The 20,280-nt window shown below is 63.1% G+C and overlaps 1 protein-coding gene across 4 annotated transcripts; it reads right to left on the bottom strand.

The window, feature by feature from the left end:
• Nucleotides 1-1,257: 1,257 nt before the first annotated feature.
• On the bottom strand, nucleotides 1,258-19,965 carry MED24 (mediator complex subunit 24; the record flags this gene model as incomplete). Of its 4 annotated transcripts, XM_082010762.1 has the most annotated exons (25): nucleotides 1,258-1,560; nucleotides 1,719-1,867; nucleotides 1,962-2,039; nucleotides 3,892-3,991; nucleotides 4,363-4,456; nucleotides 4,758-4,939; nucleotides 5,147-5,411; nucleotides 5,505-5,680; nucleotides 6,027-6,126; nucleotides 6,228-6,406; nucleotides 7,684-7,766; nucleotides 8,483-8,520; nucleotides 9,346-9,488; nucleotides 10,103-10,214; nucleotides 10,546-10,632; nucleotides 11,013-11,095; nucleotides 11,312-11,359; nucleotides 12,071-12,184; nucleotides 12,428-12,578; nucleotides 13,065-13,176; nucleotides 13,758-13,981; nucleotides 15,155-15,228; nucleotides 16,756-16,794; nucleotides 17,290-17,372; nucleotides 19,836-19,965. In XM_082010762.1, 25 exons carry the CDS (start codon nucleotides 19,963-19,965, stop codon nucleotides 1,444-1,446), a joined length of 2,961 nt encoding a protein of 986 aa, XP_081866888.1. In that variant the 3' UTR covers nucleotides 1,258-1,443. The 4 variants fall into 4 exon arrangements, with proteins under 4 accessions (XP_081866888.1, XP_081866889.1, XP_081866886.1 ...); XM_082010763.1 differs by lacking the exon at nucleotides 10,546-10,632; XM_082010760.1 differs by lacking the exon at nucleotides 8,483-8,520 and having other exon boundaries at nucleotides 7,684-7,804.
• Between the last annotated feature and the right edge of the window lie 315 nt (nucleotides 19,966-20,280).

The following is a 20,280-nucleotide window of genomic DNA, read 5'->3' on the forward strand; positions in this document are numbered from 1 at the left end:
GGCGAGCAGGCGCCGCCACCGGTCCGTGGCAGAGGCACCCGGGCAGCTCAGTGCCAGCTCGGCCCAGGACTCATGCCCGAGCGAGGGCCGCCGGGGAGCAGCACCGGCCGCGGCACAGAGCACCGAGGGTGGGGCAGCCCTGGCTCTGCTCGCCCTCCAGCCTGCGTCCCGCCCCGGTGCCTGCAGCGGCTCCGCTCGCTGCTCCAGCCAGCCCCGCGACCCGCTCTCCGTCCGCCCTCGCACCAGGGGCCGGCCGGGGCAGGATGCCGGGGATGCAATGGCAAAGGACCATCCCCGAGTGCGGCAAGGCTCCTCCGCCGGCCACATCCAGCCTCTCCCTCCATCAAAGCCCGAGAGCAGGCAAGAGCGGAGCTCATCCGGGGGGCAGGCAGGCCCTGACTCGGCACCCGCTGCCTTTTCCCCGGCCAGCACCGACACGAACCCTGCGGCACCACACTGGGCCCCCCCTGCGCTGCCGAGCCCCCCGCAGCACTCGCTGCAGAGCCCCAGGCCAGGGGCTGCGAACGCCGCTAATGCTCGGGGCGGGGGGGGGGAGGCCCAGCCTTCAACGCGGGGGCACCCCGAGGGGGAGGTTGGTGCCCCCCTGCCCCAGGCTCCGCTTTCCCCTTTCTCACGAGTCGAGCACAAAGCCCAGGCGAAAGGAGCAGAGGCGAAGGCGGCCCGGCCCTCCACCCGGCCGGTCGGGGTTTGGTGACGGTTACAGGCAGATTCGCCAAAGCAGCCGAGCGGGTGCCAGGGCAGCCCCTCCGAGGAGCCTCTCCCAGCACGGGGCCGGCGCGGCGCTGGCGAGGCCGCGGTTACTCACGGGCCGGTGGGTGCCGTGCTCGGGGCCGGGGCCACGGGGTGAACTCATGCTCACGTGGAGGAATTTCCAACAAGAACTTGCTCGCAGCTTTACAGCGCGGCAGGAAAGCATCTCCGCTCCACCCAGCCGCACATCTGCGGGCGGGCGGCCGCAGGCCCCCGCGCCCCGGGCAGCCCCCCGCCCTCCCCGGGGGAGGTGGGTCAGGGACAGAGCAAGTGTGATTTCCCTCCCTGCCCAGCCCAGCTCTTGGCCACTTACTCTCCCCTCACCCCCACCATCAAGATCACCCCCATATGAGGGTTTTGGGGAGCCCCAGGGCTCTGGGCTGCAGTCAGGAAATCCAAGAGAAACGAAGCAAAGCCTGGTTCTACAAAAGAACCGAATTCATTACAGAAAAAGCAGGGGGTTGCCTCAGTCTCTGAAAGCCCATCGCGAGACAGCAGGCGGGTGCCTCGGGGGGGCCGAAGGCAGCGGGAAGCAGCCCCCGGGCAGGGCCAGGCCGCCGTGGCAGAGAGGCTGGCCCAGGCATCCCAGTCCTAGCCCGGCATCCAGGGCCTCGGGGTTCCCAGGGGCCACCCGGCCGCTCTCTCCTGCGGGGCAGAAGGGAGCTGCCCCGCTCACAGCGCAGCGATGGCCTTGGCGGCGACACGGCGGCCCAGGGGCAGGCTGAGATCCGTGATGGCCAGGACAATTTTGGGGCTGGACATGGTGGACACTTTCACCAGCTCCGAAACCTGCCCAGCGAGAGAAGAAACACAGTTGACACCCAACAGCGCTGGCGCCACGAGAGCCGGGCAGCGGGACTCCCTGGACACGCCTGCCTGTCCCATGGGACCAGCGCCCCAGAGCACCCTGCGACCAGGGAGAAGGACGTCACGGCCGCGGGACTCACCATGGTGAAGGGCATGAACTGGAGGATGCTGCCGCGGCTGCCCTGCTCCAGGCAGTCCACACACTCCTCCATGAACCACTGGACAAACTGGGTGTGTGTGCCGGCCATCTTGGCCCCCAGGATGGAAGAGATGAGCAGGAAGAGGTTTGCTGTGGAGACAGGGAAATAGCAAAAGCCAGGCCAGTTCAGGGAGGCTGGGGGTGGCCCCACCGCCTGCTACTCCCCCCAGGATCCAGCCATTACCTAGCACCCTGTTCAGCGGGTCCCTCATGCTGACGGTGTGAAGCTGGGAGGCGGAGAGCGAGCTGCTCATCGAGCGATCTGTTGGGGAGGAGAACACACGTCAGGCTGGAGGGAGGCTGGAACAGCCTCTTGGCCCCCTTGGCCGTGCCAGCGTGCCCACCCTGGCCAGCTCTGGCCCTTCGAGATCGCCCAGCCCTTGGGCTCCAGGAGGGGCTTTGCCACGAGGTACCCCATGGAACGGGAGCGGTTTGGACCACGGTCCTCGGCGCCCTCCATACCCAAACGAGCACAGCCTTTGCGGCTCGGGCACACCAGAGCCACGCGGCAGGCAGGCAGTCCCTGCCTCGGCCACCGTCCCCTCTGCCGGGGTGCGGGCAGCCCTGGCAGGCAGCGCAGGCGCGCACATGCCCCAGGCACGACGGAGCGCGCTGCCACTGCGGCTCTTGGAGTGTGACACTTCGCTCTTGCACAAGCCAGATTTATTCTGAGTCTGACCAAGTTTAATGACATCTCCAAAGGGTTAAACGTGACTGAGACCGTGAGCGTGCCTCCCTGCTACTCCCCGTTCTGCGTTAACTGCAGCAGCGACTCGTCCCTGACGCCCCGCGAGGGCACGAGCAATGTAACGCAATGTCACGACCAGGAGAGAAGGCCAGTGCTCTGCCAAGGCGAGGCGACGCGCATGCTGCACATCCTGTGCACGCTGCCTGCAGCACAGCCGGCTGGGCGGAGCGAGCCAGATGTTCGGCAGCTGCACAGCAGCACTCAAGTCTCACTCTCAGGGTACAATTTAGCTACCAGAGCTGAGGCACGTCCAACGGACTCGCAGCAAACCTTCGAACAGACCAAGGGGATTTATCTGACACAAACTGTGAAGCACTGCTGGGTGCTCCTGCGGGAGAGGAACTGAACCATCTCCGGTCCAACGGGACGGGAATCTCCTGGGAAGGCTCTTGTGCAGACCCCACAGTACACAGCTACTGCCAAAATCAGCAGCACCCACCTTGTGCTGCTCCGAGGATGCTCACCAAAAAAAAGAAAGACCTCCCACACTTTTCTCATGGAATCACATGAGCTACGTGGCTGCTGCAGGAAGCAGCATTTCCACATCACTGCAGCAAACAGCCCAAAAAAAGTCCTGAATGTCACGGGAAAGAGGTGGAACTGCCTCAAAAGTTAAAAAAAGATAGTGAAATAAAGGGAAAACCCCATATTTCAACAATAATGAAACCAACAAAAACCACAGGTTGATAAGTGTGTTGAAAACTAATAAATAAAGAGTAACTTAGGATAAGGGCATCAGGAGAAACAATGACCAAGGAACATCCTGACTCATTGCCCTGGAGTCCAGACAACATATGTGGGAGCCGTGACAGCACCCCACCGCGGCAGGAGGGCACGGACACCCCCCGGCATGTCCTGCCGGAGCTGTCGCAACCCGTGGCACCGCGCTGCGGGGACACAGAGACGTGACTGTAGGGACTCATCAGCTCCGCTCGCTGCCTTGTTAACAACAGTGGAATTTTAGGATTTAGCCACAGACTTCAGGAACGTCATCCCCTGCCACTCTTGCTGCAGCACATCAGCTCTTCGGTCCCATGCAGACTGGCTGGGGGTGACAAGGCTCTAACAAAACCTCCCTGAGCCCCTCGTGCTTGACGCACTGGGTTGGGTGGCAGCGTCACGGAGGGAAGCTGTAACCTCATCGCCTTTCCTAAGTCATTCTGATCAGAGAAACAAAGAGCTTGACCTTTTCTAAGTGCAAAAGCTCCAGGGTAACTCAGCAAAACACACTTGAGCACTCTAAATCTTCACCTGGCCAGCTTGGGAAGAGAAGCATTTTTGTGCCAATACACTTTTCACACCCAGAAACGAGCAGCGAGGCAGGACGGTGCCTTCCCCGGGAGCCGCCCTCCCCATCCGCACTTACTGGGGCTGGAGAGGATGTTGGCGTCTTCCTCGTTGGAGCTCAGCAGGCGCATGAGCTTGGAGGGCTGCGTGTCGTCCAGCGGGAACAGGCTGATGTAATCCTGGGGGCAGAGGGGGTTCAGCCCCACAGCCCCTCTCTGAGGGGGGATCCTGGCCCCCATGTCTGGGGCTGATGACCCACCCTGGGCCCTGCACAGCCCCACGGCCCAGGACTACGATCTCCGTTCACCCAGAGCATCTCAGCCTGGGCCAACCACATAGGGACCACCTCATTACAGCTCCCCATGCCCAGAAAAAGAGAAGGGGAAACCCCATCTTTTAAGGTCAAAGGACCTCAGACAGCCCAGAGAACCTGGGTAGGGAGTCTGGTCTCAGCTACCCACTCTTCTGGCCACCATCGCCTCCTGCAGACACTGCCCGCTTTTGCACACAGAGAGCCTCCAATCAAACCCCACTCCACGCCGGGACGCACCTCAATATCCTCTCGGTGCCTCTTCTTCTGCCTGGTGGACGCCTGGCCCTTGTTGTGGGAGGAGTAGGAGCTCAGGGCACACCAGACGGAGAGCCTGGGGACAGAGCAGAGACACTGCGAGGTGCTGCCAGTCCGCCCCGATGACGGTGCACGAGCAAGGGAAGATGGCAGAGTACAGTGTGCGTCAGGACAGGGCACAGCAGGTCCCTCCTCAGTGAGAGGCAGCAGGGTACGGGGCCCAGGACACCGGTGTGTCTGCTCCTGTCGGCACTGAGCCAGGGCTAGAGTGGGAACCAGACGGCTGGGACCCCCGCCCCAGCACAGAGCATCTCCCCACCGCCCCAACAGGCCCACCCACCCCCAAGGAAACGGTGCCCATGGGTCTGGGGTCTTACTTGGCCAGGGCCTTTCCCGGCGGGTCCATGAGGGTGTGCCACTTGGAGGAGTCCGTCAGCAGGTTGGGCAGGATGTGGCCCAGCAGGGTCAGCGTCAGCTGTTGCATGTCCAAGCAGAAGATGGCATAGAGCAGCTCCACGGCCCGCAGCGTGTGTTCCTTCCGCGTCTCCTTCAGCAGCTCCTGCGAGGCAAGGGCAGGGCTGAGGGAGGCACGGGTACGGCTGCGCCTGCCCTGTTCACCTCCAGCACCCGGGACCGTCACAGCAGCCAGCCCAGGCACAACCAGGACTCTGGGGCACTAAGAGCATGGGCTAGACCCAGCAGTCCTGGGCTCGACACCCAGGCACGGCGCTGGGGGTTGCAGCCACCTCCCTTCTCCACCCCATACCTTGACCAGGTTGTTGCAGAACCAGTAGACGCCCCCCATGTGCAGCAGGGTGTCGAAGATGTGGATGGAGCGGCTGTCGACCCAGCCCTTCTCCAGCACCTTGGTGAACACGCTCGTCAGCACCTCCTTGATGGGCTTCTTGGGGGGCAGCAGGTTCCAGTAGGGGATGGTGTCCATGCCCGTGGAGGGGAACTTGATCTGCGTGGCCGTCTGCTGCAGGACATCCGCGCACATGTGCTCCAGGATGGAGCTCATGATCACCACGCTGCAGCGGGGAGAGACGGGGTCACGCAGGCCCCGGGAAGCGCAAGAAAGGCAGGAGACTGCACGGCACGGGGCCTGGTGCACCGGAGCTCACCGCTCATTGTAGAACTGCAGCGTGTTCTCGCTGTACAGGGGGGTGGCCAGCTGCCGGATCATCTGCAGGGACTTCTCCCGCTCATCCAAGCCCAGCATGCGGACGTGGGCCACTAGCCAGGCCACCGCACACACCGCCATGCTGCACACCTTCCCCTTGATGTTGTCTGTGATTTTCTAGGAGAGGAATGGGAGCGCAGGTGGATGAGCACAGACATGTGGATGCACAGGCTTTATCTCAGCATCACCTCCCGGGGCTGTGGGCCCCGACTCCACGGGGTGAACCTGCCCCTGCAGCCCCACCGCCACCAACAGGGCGGTTCAGGGAAGCATCAGGGGCTGGAGCCACGTCAGTTCCCCACCCAAGTCATGAAGGAGCCAACAAGCTCCTCAGCAGCTGCAGGAACATTCAGGGCAGGAGGACAGGGGACCCCTGCCCTGCTCAAGCCGTGGCCCCTCCTCAGGACACAGCGCAGTGCCGGTGCCCCTGCTCTGCCCCACACTATCCTCCCGCCAGGCCCACCTGGATGGACTCGAAGGTGAGGACACTGTTCTCCCAGGCATTGAGAATCTCCAGGATGGCAGCTGAGATGCTCAGGCACGCCTCGTGCCACTTCATCTGCCTGCCAGGGAAGAGAGAGGCGGGGGCTCAGGCGCTCCTTCAGGGAAGATGGGGTGGGTGCTCCCCTCCCGGTCCGCCCCCGTCCGCAGGCCAAGCTCTTACACCAGCTTCATCTCGGAAGAGTTGTTCAGGAGAGCAACCAGGGACTCCACCTTGGTGGAGTCGGGGCGGAAGCAGGGGTGGTCGGGGTTGAGGATCTTCCCCTCCTCGGGCATGCAGGTCAGCATCCAGGTTTCGAAGAAGGGCACCTCGCCTGCCGGGCTCAACTCTGACAGGATCACCTGGAGGGGAGCCGGCACAGGGTCTGCCACGCAGCATTGCTCTTGCTGGGGACCCCCACCCTGCGGTGGGGACCCCCCCACCCCACCCCGGGGAGCTCATGGCCGGGGGAACAGCGCCGCCCTGTGGCCTGCACGGAGAGGCAGGCACTGGTCAGCCCCCAGTAAGGCACTGGTCAGCCCCCAGTAAGGCACTGGTTTCCAGCCGGTGCGATGTGGTTTTCCCGCTCTGCCAGAGGACTCCCCGGGGGACCACGGCCCACCTCAGAGCACTGCTCCGGCGGCTTCCCTCAGGGAGATGCCAGGACAGGACTGGTCCCCAGGGGCTGCAAGCGTGGCAGCGGGGCCACCGCATCCTGCCCAGAAAGGGCCACTTGTCCCCCTGGCCGAGCTGTGCTCAGTGTCCCCAACTCTGGGGCCGGTGGGTCCACGGCTCCGTGGGGCCGGGGCATGCAGCCCAGCTGGCAGCCAGCTGGGAGGGGTCCCGGGGGGGACACGAGCTGGGAATCCCGCACATCGCTTCCTCCCTTCAGCCCGCCATCACCCAAGGGACACTATTTTTGTCAAAAACGTTTTGCACATCTGTTCAGCAGCAGCTGGTCAGGAAAGTCACTCTTGGCTGGGCTGGGGGATGAGACCTCATCAGACAGCCCCGGGCACGTCCGCTCCAAGCTGCCTCCAGCCAGGACCCCCCCCTCCCCACTTCCCCGGGCCAGCCGGGCAGGCCCCCTCCGCCCGCCTTTTGCTCCCTCTCAGCCTTCCCGGTGTTTCGATATCGTTTCTCCTCCCAACACATGCAGATGTCGAAACCTGGAAAATTTTCATGTAACCAAAGTGCTATTTCCTGAGCGGGGCTGCAAGTTCCTCCTCTCACTGGGGAGGGCTGACGCTCAGCCTGGCTGCATGGCCCCCCCAGGCAGCCAGCGCCAAACCAGAGGGGCAAGGCTGGGAAAAGCCCGGTGAAATCAGAGCCAACCCGGAGAGGGTGCAGAGGCAGCGTTCCCACCGATACCACGGTACCATGAAGGGAGCACAGCCAAAGCTCTCAGGAAGGCTGCAGCCACCCCCGCTCCGTCGCCTGGCACGGACAGACCCTGCGGGGATGGATTTTACCTGCGCCAGCTGAAAGGCACCGGGCGCTGCACCCTGGGCGGCGGGGCGGCCGCAGGGCCGGGGGCAGGCCAGCCGCTAGACGAGACTGCCAGGCTGCAGTGCATCGGCTGCGCTCGCAAGGTCCGAGCCCCACGCCTGCCTCCGTGAGCGGGGCTGCGGATGCTTACCTCCGAGCCGTAGGTCTGGGCCACATGGCACAGCATGAGGAAAGAGATGTCGAAGAGCAGGGCCCGAACCGAGGCTCCTTTGGCTGAGGAAGGAGAAACAAAGACCTTGTGGATCTCCAGCCTCGGCACGAGGAAGCAGGCAGGAGCCCTGTGAGCTCGGGGGCCGGGACCCGGCTTTCTCCAGGCAGCTTCTCTAACCCCCAGGTGTGTGTGCGTGAACGAGGGCCGCAGAGGATGCGCCACGTGCCTCCCTCACACCTCTCTGCCTCCGCTCAAGCCCTCAAAGCAGCCTTAGCCTCCCATTTGGCAGCCCCAGCCCATCCCCGCTGGTCTCAGGCTCCCCCCAGGCTCTCCCCACGCCATGGGAGGTCAGAGCACTCAGCAAGTTTCATCACACGCAAATGCAGTCAGAGTCCTTATCTCGGGCTCCGTGCTGACACATCACCCCTTCCCGGGAGGGAGCCGTGGTGGGGCCAGCCCCGAGGGGCCCCATGGGCTGGGCCGGGGAGGAGGAGTTCTGCCCCCACAAGCAGGGAGCACCCCACATTTGGGATGGACACGCATGTGCCACACGAGGGGAGCGGGTCCCCAGGAGCCCAGATCCCCACTGGCACCCAGCCACGTGCCCCCGTGCTGGGCTGCCTGCCGGCAGCCCCCCGCCAGGCCCGGCACAGCTCAGCTCGCTCTGGCGCCACAGCCAGTCCCAGCTTAATCCAGCCGGGCCCCACAGCGTCCCAGCACGCGGCCACGGGGGGAGCACAGCTCGAACCACCCCACACATGGATGCGCACACACTTACAGCCTTCTCCAGTAATGTGCTTCGTGAATTCATTCAGCCTAGAGGGGGCAGAGAGAGCCACAGTGAAGCGTTATCATCACGTCAAACAGGCCTCGTCCCATCCCCGAGACAGGCAGGGGGCTGCCCCTGCCTGCACACCCCTGCCTGCACACCCCTGCCTGCACCCCATCCCAGCTGACAGCCCTGTGCCCCGCAGGGAGGAGCGGGGTGGGCAGGGACCAAAGTGGGTCCCAGCTCCACAGACACCCTCCAACACAGCAGGGACGAGCGCCCCTTCCCTCTGCCCCGCTGGCCCAGTGGCACCCAGTCAGCCCGGCGTTTGAGCACATCCTCTCGCCGGAGCCTGCTCTGCCCGGCTGCACAGGGATTTCCGAGCACGGCCCTCTCCACACCGCAGCAGCACGAACCCCGAACAGAGCAAGCACAGCGCGGCCACGCACCCAGCCAGGCCGGCGTGGTTCGAGCTGCCTCCGGCCTCCCTGCTCAAGGAAGCACATCACGCAGCCCCATGCGTGCTGCTGCGTGTGCTCTAACCAGGACACGGGCGTCTGGGGACTGAAGGCACACACAGAGCGAGCGCCCTGGAACCAAGGCTGCGCCAGTCCTTTCAGTTCTCTTAAAACCCTTAAACCAACCTGACTTCGATTCTCTTCCCTGTTCACACAGAAGCAAAGGAGATGGGGTGCTGCAGGGTGCAGTCTCCCCGAGATCCCAGCCCTCCCCAGGGCTCTGCTGGATCCAGTGCTGCAGAGACACCGGGCCAGAGGCACAAACAGCCCTGCCTGGGGGAGAGCTTGGGGGGCTGCCTGCACACCCCAGCCCCACCAGTCACCGGGAACAGCGTCATCCAGGTGGACACTCACTTGATGAACTTCTGAGCAAAGGATTTCAGCTTGCCCGTCGCTGCTGCCGCTGCCAGCAGCAAGTCCAGGCTCTTCCCAGACAGCATGTGACCCAAGACCCCCAGCAAGCCCTCAGGGGACTTGGAGTGATCCGCGTCCATGGTCTACAAACAAAAAATTGAGGAAAAAGAAGTCACAGGGAAAACGTGCTACAGAGCAGCAGTAAAACTGCGGCCGTGGGGGCAGCGTTGATCGGCTGCCAGAGCTGCCCTGTTGAGGCCTCGGTGAGCAGGGACCCACGGGGCTCAGGGCGGCGGGGATGGAGGCCTCCATGCCGCAGGCACCGCAGGGCACGGTGCAGGGGAGAGCTGCAGCACACCGGGGCAGCACGACCGGCAGCAAAACATTCTCTCGCACTCAGCAGCAGCGAGGCAACCAGAGTGACGCAGGGGCGGGGGGAGTCCCCGGGGACCAGGGGAGATGCATGTGGGGAAGCAGCTGAGAGCAGGACAGGCAGAGCTGGCTGGGCTCAGGCTGCTGGCACTGACAACAACGTGCTGCTGAGGCTCCTCTGGCTGCCTGGGAAGGAGGAGGGGAGCTCCTGGACTCTACGGCAGAGCAGCAAGGCTGGGATTGATTCCTCCATTCCTCCACCCCAGGACAGGGGGAGATCAGGCACCTCCCAACCATGCCGGCTGCCTGGTGAGACCGGTGCTGCTGGAAACAGGCTCCGGGGGCGACACCAGCCTGCCCAGCACGGATGCAGGTGGGGACTCACCTTCAGGATATTGGTGACAGTTGGCTCAGCCCTCAGGATGAGCCCCGGGTTTGGCTGGATGTTGGCGTTCTCTGCCGATTTCAAGCGTGGCGCGTGTTCTCTGTCCACTGTCCTGGAGGATCCACAAAGAGCCGGTGAGCAGGAATTCACCACCCTGCCTCACTCCTGCCCATGCTCAGCCACCTCCCACCCACCTCCACCACCAGCGCCCCCGAGGGAAGGCCACCACCTCAGGCCACCATCAGCTGCCACTTCAAGAGGACAGACTTTGACTGTGCTCAATCTGTCACTGAAAGCAAAGCCTCGTCCCTCCAGGCCACGGTGTCCCAGCCGCAGGACAGCCAGCGGCATCACAGCTGGTCCTTCATGCTCCCTCCGAAGAAGGACAGCAAGACAAGGTGCTCCAACCCCCTTGGTTACCCAGAGTTTTGCGGGGGCTGTACCGTTTGGCAATCAGGTTGGTCATGTTGGCCTCTGAAAGCAGCCCCTGCTTGCTGCACTCCTGCAGGAGCAGATTCATGCAGTCACAGCTGGAAGAGAGAGGAGAGCACAGCCTGAGGGACAGCATTCCTGCTGCCCCAGGCAGTGTGGCAGGGCAGGGGGACTCCTGGGTTGCCCTCCTGTCCCTGCTGCCACCCCTCTGAGGATGCTGCAGGGCCAAAAGCAGCTCCAGATATCACACAGCACCACTAACGCGTGAATCAGCTGTCAGACACTCACTGCCTTGCTCGTTTGGCAGCGTCGGGTCCTCAGGAAGAAGGAATTGGATCAAAAACAAAGAAAACCTTGCCGGGAGCTGCCCCAGCACCCTACACCACGGCTGTCCGCAGAGGGGACGGGGTTGTTGCGGCACAGACTGGCCACAGGCTCACAGTGCTACAGGTCAGCCCCAGACCTGGTGAGCACTCACTTGCATCGCTGATCTGCTTTGTCGAGCAGAGGAGTCAGCTTCAGCAGGAACTCAAAGGCACAGTTCACGTCCTCGGTGAAGTCCTGCAGTGCAAAAAGCCAAGTGCTCAGCTCAGGGCACTGCCGACACAAGCCCACCTTCCCCTCCCACACCGCCTTGTCTGTTAGAGGAAGGCTGTTGGGACATAGACCATTTCCTACCCCAGCCACCCCGACGCAGGTCTGGCCAAGGCACCAGCACTGCTGTGACAAACAGCTCACTTGCGCACACAACGCGGCAAACAGCTCCACTCGACTCACCTTCTCCCCTTGGGGATACTTCTTGAGTTTAACCAGGACCTGGGGGATCTGAAAGACACAAGGCACGGCTGTGACTGACCAAGGTAGCCCCCATTCTGCACTCAGGACCTCCCAACAACACAGGCAGCATGGGCACACACAAAAACACGCCTGCAAGCAGCTGCTCTCCCAGCCCAGGGAAAGGAGCATTTCTGGAGCAGCCCATGGGCCCAGGGGACTTTGTGCCCCTGCCTCCCCTCTGCAGGGTCCTTCCGCCATCACAAGGAGCTGCAGGGCATGGCCACCTCTCAACAGCCAGGCAGGGCACGGCGGCTGTGGAGGAGCCCAGTTGGGAGCTCAGGGAGCTCTGAGCTCCCCCTCAGATTACACACAGATCCCTTTTGTCTGGTACAAAGAAAGGAGGTGAAGCAGACTGCTCTGGGGCTGCCCACTGCTGAGCTCTGGGAGCATAGGCCCCAGGGCTGCTGTGGCATCCTTCAAAGGCCAGTTTCCCCCCCAACATTCCAGGAAAGCCACTCTGCAAAACAAAGTGGGGCTGGGCTGAAAAACACCCTAGACAGCAAAGCTGATGCTCAGCAGGTTGCAGGAGGGCTGCCACAGGCTCAGCTGGGGCGTGGGGGGACCCTGTGGGGCACGCTGCGGGAGAGAACTCATCGCTCTGCCAGGGTTCGGCGCTCGGTCGGGGCCGGGCGAGCGGGGAAAAGGCAGCGGCAGGCCCGGGGCCTGGAGCACTGCGCTCGCGGCAGGGCTGGGCCCTACCTTCAGGAAGGTGAAGGCTGTCCACTTCAGCTCCTCCATGCCTTCCGGGGACTCGATGAGGCCCACGAAACAGGCCTTCCAGATCTCCAGCACAAAGAGCGGGGAGGGGATGCGCTGCAGGGCACACAGACAAACCCCCCGAGTTCTGGAAAGCCAATAACGTGACTCCCCCAACCACAGCCAAACCCCAAATCCCCTGCGAAGGTGTTGATGGGCTCACGCTGTTCCCCGCAGCTGTGCCCATACCCTTGGATGAGCATCAGCACAGGGAGGACAACAGCACAAAGCTGCAGCAAGGCCCTGGTCCTCCAGCCCCCAGGCCACCCTGAGCAGGAGAACAAGATGACACTTCTGTACCTGCATCCTCTTCACCATCATCAGCTGCTCCACCAGCGGCTGGGTCTCTCCTGTGAGGTTCATGGTCCCCTCCAGCAGCACCACGGCATGCACGGTGGGGAAGCCGGTCTTGTTCAGCTGCTCAGAGTGGACTGAGAGCATGGTGGGGATGCTGGGTGGGAGACAAGAGCACAGGGTCACTGGAGCCTTGCAGGGACAGATCCTTGCTCCTCCTGTCCCATCCTCCCTTCCTGGCCAAGCCCCTGACCTTTGCTGCCCTGCACCTCTCTGGGGCAGGACAGCCTGTGGGTCCTGTGCCCTGCAAAGGAGCCCTTGGGCACAGCCCGGGCCCTGGGAGCAGCTCTGGGGGGATCCAGGGCAGGGACGGCAGCTCTGGTGTGGCCAGGAGCCCCAGGGTCGCCGGAGGACCAACGCCAGGGTAAGACTCCTTTGCAGCAAGTCACCACTAGCCCTGTCCCCTCTCCTACCCCAGGGCCTCTCGTGAGCCCCAGCCCACTGCCGGTGTGGGGGTCCAAGCCAGGAAGGGACAGGAAAGCAGGGAGCCAGTGTGGAGGGAGGCAGGAGGCTCCCAGCCCCCAAAGCAGGGCTCAGACCCACTTCACCCTCCGAGCCCACGGAGACAGCAGCACAAAGCTACCTCTTGATGAGGGAGACGCAGTCGTCAGCCTGGCTTCGCAGCTGGGAGTTGCTGAGGCTGTTCAGGTTCTCCCCCAGCTTGACAAGGGACTGCTCCACAGTGCTCCAGGAGGCTGGGGAGGGAGGACGGGTGTTCAGCAGGGGGGACAGTGACATGCTGAGAAGCCAGGCAGGCTGGCTCCAAGGCCCACGGCAGTGCAGAGGGCCTGCCAAGGCTGGGGCTCCCCACCGGGCCCTGCGGTGAGCAGAAGCCGGTGCACCTCTGCGAACCCAAGCTGAGGGTCCACACGCCACCAGCGGCTCCTGCTCCAGGCTCCGCCTGGCACAGCCTCTTAGCCAGACACAGGCACCGATCGAAGGCGCAGGGCTGTGCCAGGCACGCTGGCGGAGCACAGGACCCACCGCGCGCCCAGGAATAGCTCACGCAGCCTTCACATTAATTCTCCTCTTCTTCCAAGGGCAGCACGGAGGGGAGGGGGCAGAGGGTGGCACAGAGCCAGGGACGAGACGGTTACAGCAACAGGGCTGGAAGATGGATGGGCTTGGAGCCGCAGGGACAATGCGGCAGGAGCAGGGCAGGGGGAAGGGAGAGGTGGCAGTGACATCTCCCCAGGGCCAGCAGCGACTAGCAGGAAGCCCTGGCAGCGGCCGCGGGGAGAGCATGCCGTGGGGCAGGGCAGGGGCAGCGACGTACATGTCTCCTCCAGCTTCGCGATGTGGATCAGGGCGCGGTTCTTGGTGCTGCCGAGCATCTTCTCCAGCCGCTCCAGACACATCTTCAGCTGGCTCTCAGCTGCCGCCTGCTCCAGCGTCTCCTTCACCTTCTCGACGTAGAAGGCTGCGCAGCGCAGGAGCCAGTTGAGGACACTCATCAGCGCCCGGCAGAGGCCGATGCACTCCTCTGCTTTGCCATGGCAGCTGGGAAGGAGAGTGAAATGGGACGGTGCTCACTGTGGGCCGGGCTACTGCCCTGAGGACCTGGAGGCACAGACCCAGGGCAGCCTGGGGACCCAAACCCAAATCCCCTTCCCCCAGCCCCGCATGCCCACCGGCTCCTGGCTCCTCTGCCGCAGACCCCAACCTGCTCAACCTACGAGCATCCCCGCTGTGCCAGGTGAAATAAAGCCTCCCCAGTGCAGACTCCTCTCTGGCCTCTCTACTACAGGGAAACTTTCCAAGCCTCTAATCAAATTATCTTGCTAAGAGAGGCTCAGCATCGATCAATGTGCTCTGAGAGGTGAACGCTTTCCCCTCCTGATGCACAAATCATTGGGGCCAGAAGTTGTGATCAAATTAAGCAGAGGATCAGATTAGGCAGGGACTGGATTAAGTCGCCGGCTCTGCAGTTGGCCAGCAACAGCTCCTTGTCAACATCTGTGACTGATGCAATTCATTGCTGCTGCTTCATTTCATGTAATTGAAGAGCTGCTACCTTCAGCCTGCCTCCTCCTCCTCCTCCCGCTGCCCCCACCACACGGTCTCTGCTCCAGCCTCCCAGAAGAGGCTGTCAGGGGTTAACAGGAAGATTTCTGAGCTTTCTAAAAAAGTTTTTGTGGCCTGAATTGTCTGGACTCCCCTGGGTCCTGCAACACCAGCGGAAGAGCATGAAGCAAAACAAGACAGCTGCCTGGAGCGCCCGGGGCAGCGCAGGCAGGACTGCGAGCACTGGCAAACAGGGACACATAGCCGGGGCCCTGGGAAGCTGCAGAGGCCACATGAGAGACATTAAAAGCTCTGAGGGGTCGGACACCCTCAGGCCACAGGGCTCGCGCCCACGCCTGTCCACCTGAGCCAGGCAGGAGTATCACAGCAGAGGCATTTATCCCAGAATAGGCAGGTTTCTTTGCTTCCTACAAAGCTGGTGTGTTTTGGACTCCTGCTGCTCCCTCCGAGCTGGTACTCGCGTGGCAGCCCAGCCCGGGGCAGCCGGAGAGGGGTGGCAACTTGGGAATGGACATGGAGCTGGAGGGGGAACCTGCCTCCGTCTGCCAGGGTGAGTACCCCGGGCTCAGCCGGGCCTCACCGGTTCCCAGTGCTGCCCGCGGCACAGCCCGGGGCCGAGGAGGCAGGGCTGGAAGGGCCATACCATACCTGAGGCGGTCGCAGAACATGTCCATGATCTCCAGCAGCGACTGAACACACAGGTCCCGGGAGAAGTCATCAAACTAGAGCAGGGGAACAAGGAAGGATTTCACACAGGGGCTGCTGGGCTCCAGCAGCTCTGAAACAAACTCAACACCTTCCTCCACGGGCTGGGCTGGGCGCTGCCAGCCGCAGGACGCTCACCCTGGCAGCTGCCCAGCAGCCACTTGAATGAGAACTAGGTCAGGGCTGTCCGACGGCTGGGTCGTGCCCTCCCGGGGTTGCGGGAGGCAACTGGGCCACGGCAGCGGGGACAAGGCTGGGTTTTCTCCGCAGCCTCCCCAAGACGGCAGTGGGGGCCTGAGCTCCGCTCCCCGCCGGCTGCCTTGACGCGGCGGTGGCTCGGCGCCAGCCCGCGTGCCCACCCCCGGCTCGGTGGGGCTGGCAGCGCGCGCCAACAGCCCGGCTGGCCGCGGGGCCGGGAGGGCGGTGGGCAGCAGAAGCGCGGCTCCCCGCCTCCTCGCGGAGCAGATGGGGCCACCCCGCCGGGCCGGAGCTAGCCCGCAGGTCTGCTCTCGGCCCATGCTGATCTGAAGGAGGAATCGTCGGCTGTCAAGGTCAGCTCTCTGCCCGCCTTGCCGGAACGGGCAGCGACGCGTGTCCAGGAGAACGGCAGCGAGCCTGCACCGTTCGGAGCAGACCTGCTGCTGTGTTAGGCGTCAGCCGGCCGTACGCTGGCTCCACCCTCCCCTGGGAGCGCACCCACTGCTCCGGATCGGTGCTGAGTCCCCCTGGAAGGGTCCCGATCCTCACCAGAGCTTTGCAGCAACGTTTACAGCACAGCTCCAAGCTCAGCCTGCACCACCCCAAAACAATGCCAGCATCGCAAGGCTACCAGTGCCTCCTCCTCCTGTCCCCTGGTAACCACAAGGAGGTGGGAGGAAAGAAATTATTCTCCCTTAAATTACTCTTCCTTCAGATCAGAGGTCGCCCTGACAAGGGTAGCGCCCGGGGAGGGTGGGAGGCCTGACACAGCCTGCGAGGGGCTATTGCTCCTCGCAGAGCAGCCCCAAACAGTGAGTGGAGGCAGCCGCAGAGAGCTCATGCCCATCGAAGCAGCATGGGGACACTGAGCACCCATGGGAAGACGGCCAGCCAAGCAGGGTGGGGGGCTGCCACCGCGCGGCTCGGGTGCTGGCAGCCCTCCCTCGTGAGCGGCGCTGCTTTTCCATCACCAGCTCCGGATCCCCATGGCGCTGCCAGGCCCGCCGGCCACAGAGGGATGTGGTTTCTGGCAGCTGGGGCGTGGTTTACATGCAGGGCGCTGTGGGGCAGAAGCCTGCCAGGCCCCATGCGATGGAGGGACGAGGCTTTCACACCCGCAGCCATCCCCAAAACCAGAGCGGGAGCCACCAGGCACGGCGGCAGCCTGTCCCCAGCGGGACACGGAAGGACTCGGGCACTAATCTGCGCTGTCTGACCACTGCTGACTCAGCAGAGCATGTCGTTTTCCACTTGACCTATATTTGGTGAGAGTTGTGGGGAGGGAAATAGATACATGGGTCACAGGTAAAGAGAAAAACCTCAGACAGCACCTGTCAGAGCCGTACCTTGCTGATGGCCGTCAGGACTGTGGAATAAGACACCATCTACAAAGAAAACACAAAACCAAAACAAACCCGGTGCAGCGGCGTGTTAGCGGGTGATGTTTGCCAGCGCGGTGCTCATTGCTGAGGAACGGCAAGGTCAGGGCACGGCCCCAGTGCCTGTCACTGCAGACGGGGCTGGGGCACTGACCCGGCACAAACCCAAACAGACATTTTTAGGTGATTGCTGATTTGTTTCACAGAAACTTTAGGCGATATTAAATGCCGCGCTATGGAAGTGCAGAGCTTAGAGCAAGCGCAGAGGCTCTCGTATGGCAAGAATTCCCACCAAACATGCAACCAGCCGATGGGCAGCGGCTATTTACCGAAACATCCCTGTCTCAGTCACGCACTGAGCCCTCCACCACCCGCCCGCGCCCAGGGGAGGCACAGACAGGAGATTCGGGGTGTCTGCCTGCCACCGGCTCCACACTCCCGTTTCTTTGCCCCCCGTCTGCAGCGCGAGGCAGGGAGGCAGCACGCGGGGAGTGTCATTACCTGGGAGCTGATAGCGTATTTCAGGTAGGACAAGATGAGTGGGTTCGGTGACGGCCCGATCATGGCCTGCTCGAGAAGAGCCTCTGCAAGCAAAGGAGACGGGCCGGGAGGTCCCAAGTCAGCGTGTACACGCTGTGGAGACATACGCACACACACACATGCTCTGCCCTCATCCCACAGGAAAGGTGGCAAAGACAAATTGTGCTAACCACAGCAACTCTGCACCGTGCTTCCCCGAAATTAACTGAATCCCACAACTTTCTAATCCCCGATGGCAAAAGCCAGTAAATAATTCAGGCAGTGCAAGCAGCCTCCTGCTAACTCAGCTCTCCCCGGGCACCCTGGCCCCAAAACAGTGCCTGCTGCTCTCCAAACACGTTCCCCTCCCTCCCACGTCCTGCCCAGGAGGCTTTTGCATCCTCTGCCGAGTGACTTTTGCTCTGGCACCTGGGGCTGAACTCCGGGCAGACAGCCCCTCTCAGCTGGGATCAGCCCTGCACGTCTGGCCCTCCCTGCCGCCGGCTGCCTGCCAGCGCCGGCCCGCGGATGCTGGAGGGGCTCTGCCTGTCCTATCTGCTCAGTCAAGCCTTTAATTGACCATTTGAACTATGGCAGAGCACAGGAACCACCTCCTGAAAGCCGGCCGCGGGCTGCGGCATGGGCTGTAAGTAGGTCAAAGCACCCAGATGCAAGAGGGGGCAGCAACCGTTTGGGAAGTTGTTGCCCCAAAGACAAGGAGGGGCAGGAGACGTCGCCGGATCCTGACCGCAGGAGCGGGAGGCTCCCTGGGTCTCACTTGGAGGCTGAGGCCCCAGCCAAAAGCATCTCAGCTCAAGGACAGAAGGCTAATGGCAGCCTTCCCCTCCCCATTTAATCAGGGAGTGTCAACACAAGCCAGCCACATGCTGTTACCCACTGCAGACGTGTCAGCACAGATTTGCTGGGCACCGCCGTGATCCGGGCAGCTCGTGCCAGCTTCTCCTCCGTTGTAGTTTAAACCTGAAAGGCACGAGCTTGGGAAAGGACGGCTCTAGGGCTGCGGCGAGAGGCAGCGGTCGTTAACAGCCACTGGGGCCTTGGGAAGAGCCTCCCTGCGTGCCCACAGCAACGCTCGTGCTGCCCAGGACAGCCTCGGCATCAGCATCACTTGCAAGCAGCTCCTCCGGCAGTGGGGAGAAAGAGACCCAGCTCCCTCCCCTGCTCGCAGAGGGGCTGCCCTCCAACGAAGCCCGGGACAACGAGCCTTTCCCCGGCAGGGGCACTAAGAGGTGGCCAGGAGAAACCTGTTTCTACCGAGAAATCGCAGGGACTGATTATCCCCGACCCAGCCTTGGTCAGCAGAAGGCTGCCATCGCCCTGCTTTCGGGGCTACGCAGACGGGCCCACGCCAAGCGCCCCACAAGCTTCACTGCCTCAGCGAGCGGAGCAGGAGCCGGGAACAGGCACCAGGGAGCCCTGGGGACCAGCTGGCCAGCAGCAGGGCTGGCCCTCAAGCCAACCGCTCCCCGCGTCCCCCCAGCACTGCACTCACAGCCCCTGCTCCCCAGGCTGTGCCAGCCCCTCTGAGCAAATCTGTCACCCCACCACAGCCAGGCCCCATAGCTCCAGCTCAGCTCCTCCAGCCCCACATCGCCATGGGGCTGGGTACGTCCACGTACTGACCCCACCACAGGCCACAGCTGGAGGGGGCAAACCCGGCCTGAGGAGCTCTGCTGTGAGGATGTGGTTTGACAAAACCCACCATCACAGGCCAGACGCTGCCAGAAAAAAATACTGGTAGGACAAAAGGAGGAAAAAACCACCCGGTGGGGAGCGGTCCCCCACCTCGGCGGGGTGAGGAGTGCTGCTGCCTGCACCGGGGCTATTTCCCTTTAAATCCCCCAGTGCAGCAATCCTCCAGCAGCACTCTGTTTATTTATCCAGGGCTTGCAAACACGCGCTTGCTGCACAGGAAAAAAAAAAAAAACTACCAACAAGTTTCTATAATTGGCATAAAAACCTGGCAAATCTTTAAACTGTGAAGCTCAGCAGGTACCAGCATTTGGCAGGATTTGTGTCAAACGCCCTTGAATAGGAATGGGAAAAGAAACCCTATTAACCAGGGGTGGGAAGCAGCCTTCGGAGCAGCACCTGGCTCCTTCGCAGCGCTCTTCCCCCGCCTTGGCTAGGCACGCCGACGAGGCAGACGGGATCGTCATCCCCTCTCAGGGGAGAAACTGAGGCAGCTAGCGAGAACCTGTGTGCAGCGGGTGCTGAGCGGCGCCATGCCAGAGCTTTGCACCAGCAGTATTTTGGCACGTGTCACTGCAGCCTATGGCCACCCCAACCCTTCCTGGTGGTCCCGCCAGGCCAGCTTTCCACCACAGCCTGAGCTTTAGGCCAGCTTAACCACGGGTCCGTCTCTGGGCTAGGCAACAGGACCAGCCTGGGCAGCACCGCAGCAAGAGGCCCCAAAGCAGAACGTCCCATCCAGCCCCATCCTGCGCCCCTCCTCTGCTCCCAGCCGTCTCCAGCCCCATGGCTCCCCCGGCCCCACATCCCCGGACCTGCCAGGTTGAGGATGTCCCAGGTGGCTCCCCGGGGGAAGAACCGCTTCATATTGATAGCCCACTGGTAGTCGCTCCACCGCTCCTTCCAGGCCTGCAGGATGGCCTGCTTCAAGTTCACCACCTTCATGGCGGCGCTCTGCGAAGGGAGGGCGTCAGGGCAAGGCTTGGCAGGCGTCTGGGGAGGGGGAAGGACCCCGGACACCCCCCACCCCTCCTCCGGGGAAGGGCAAAAGGGCCTGGGGGGCAGCGGGGCCCAACGGCTCCTAAGGGGAAGGGGAGGCCGCAGGAGGGGCCTGGCTCCCCACGGGCGGGGGGAGGGTGGGCTCCGGAACCGGGACCCCCCACCGCGCCGGTCCCGGCTGTCCCCGTCGCCCCTCACCTTCGCCCCGCACCGCGGCGGCCGGCCAACGCCTCCCTCAGCGCCTGGGCACCGCCATGCTGG

Source organism: Phaethon aethereus, assembly GCF_964289735.1.
Source record: "Phaethon aethereus genome assembly, chromosome: 25".
NCBI lineage: Eukaryota > Metazoa > Chordata > Aves > Phaethontiformes > Phaethontidae > Phaethon > Phaethon aethereus.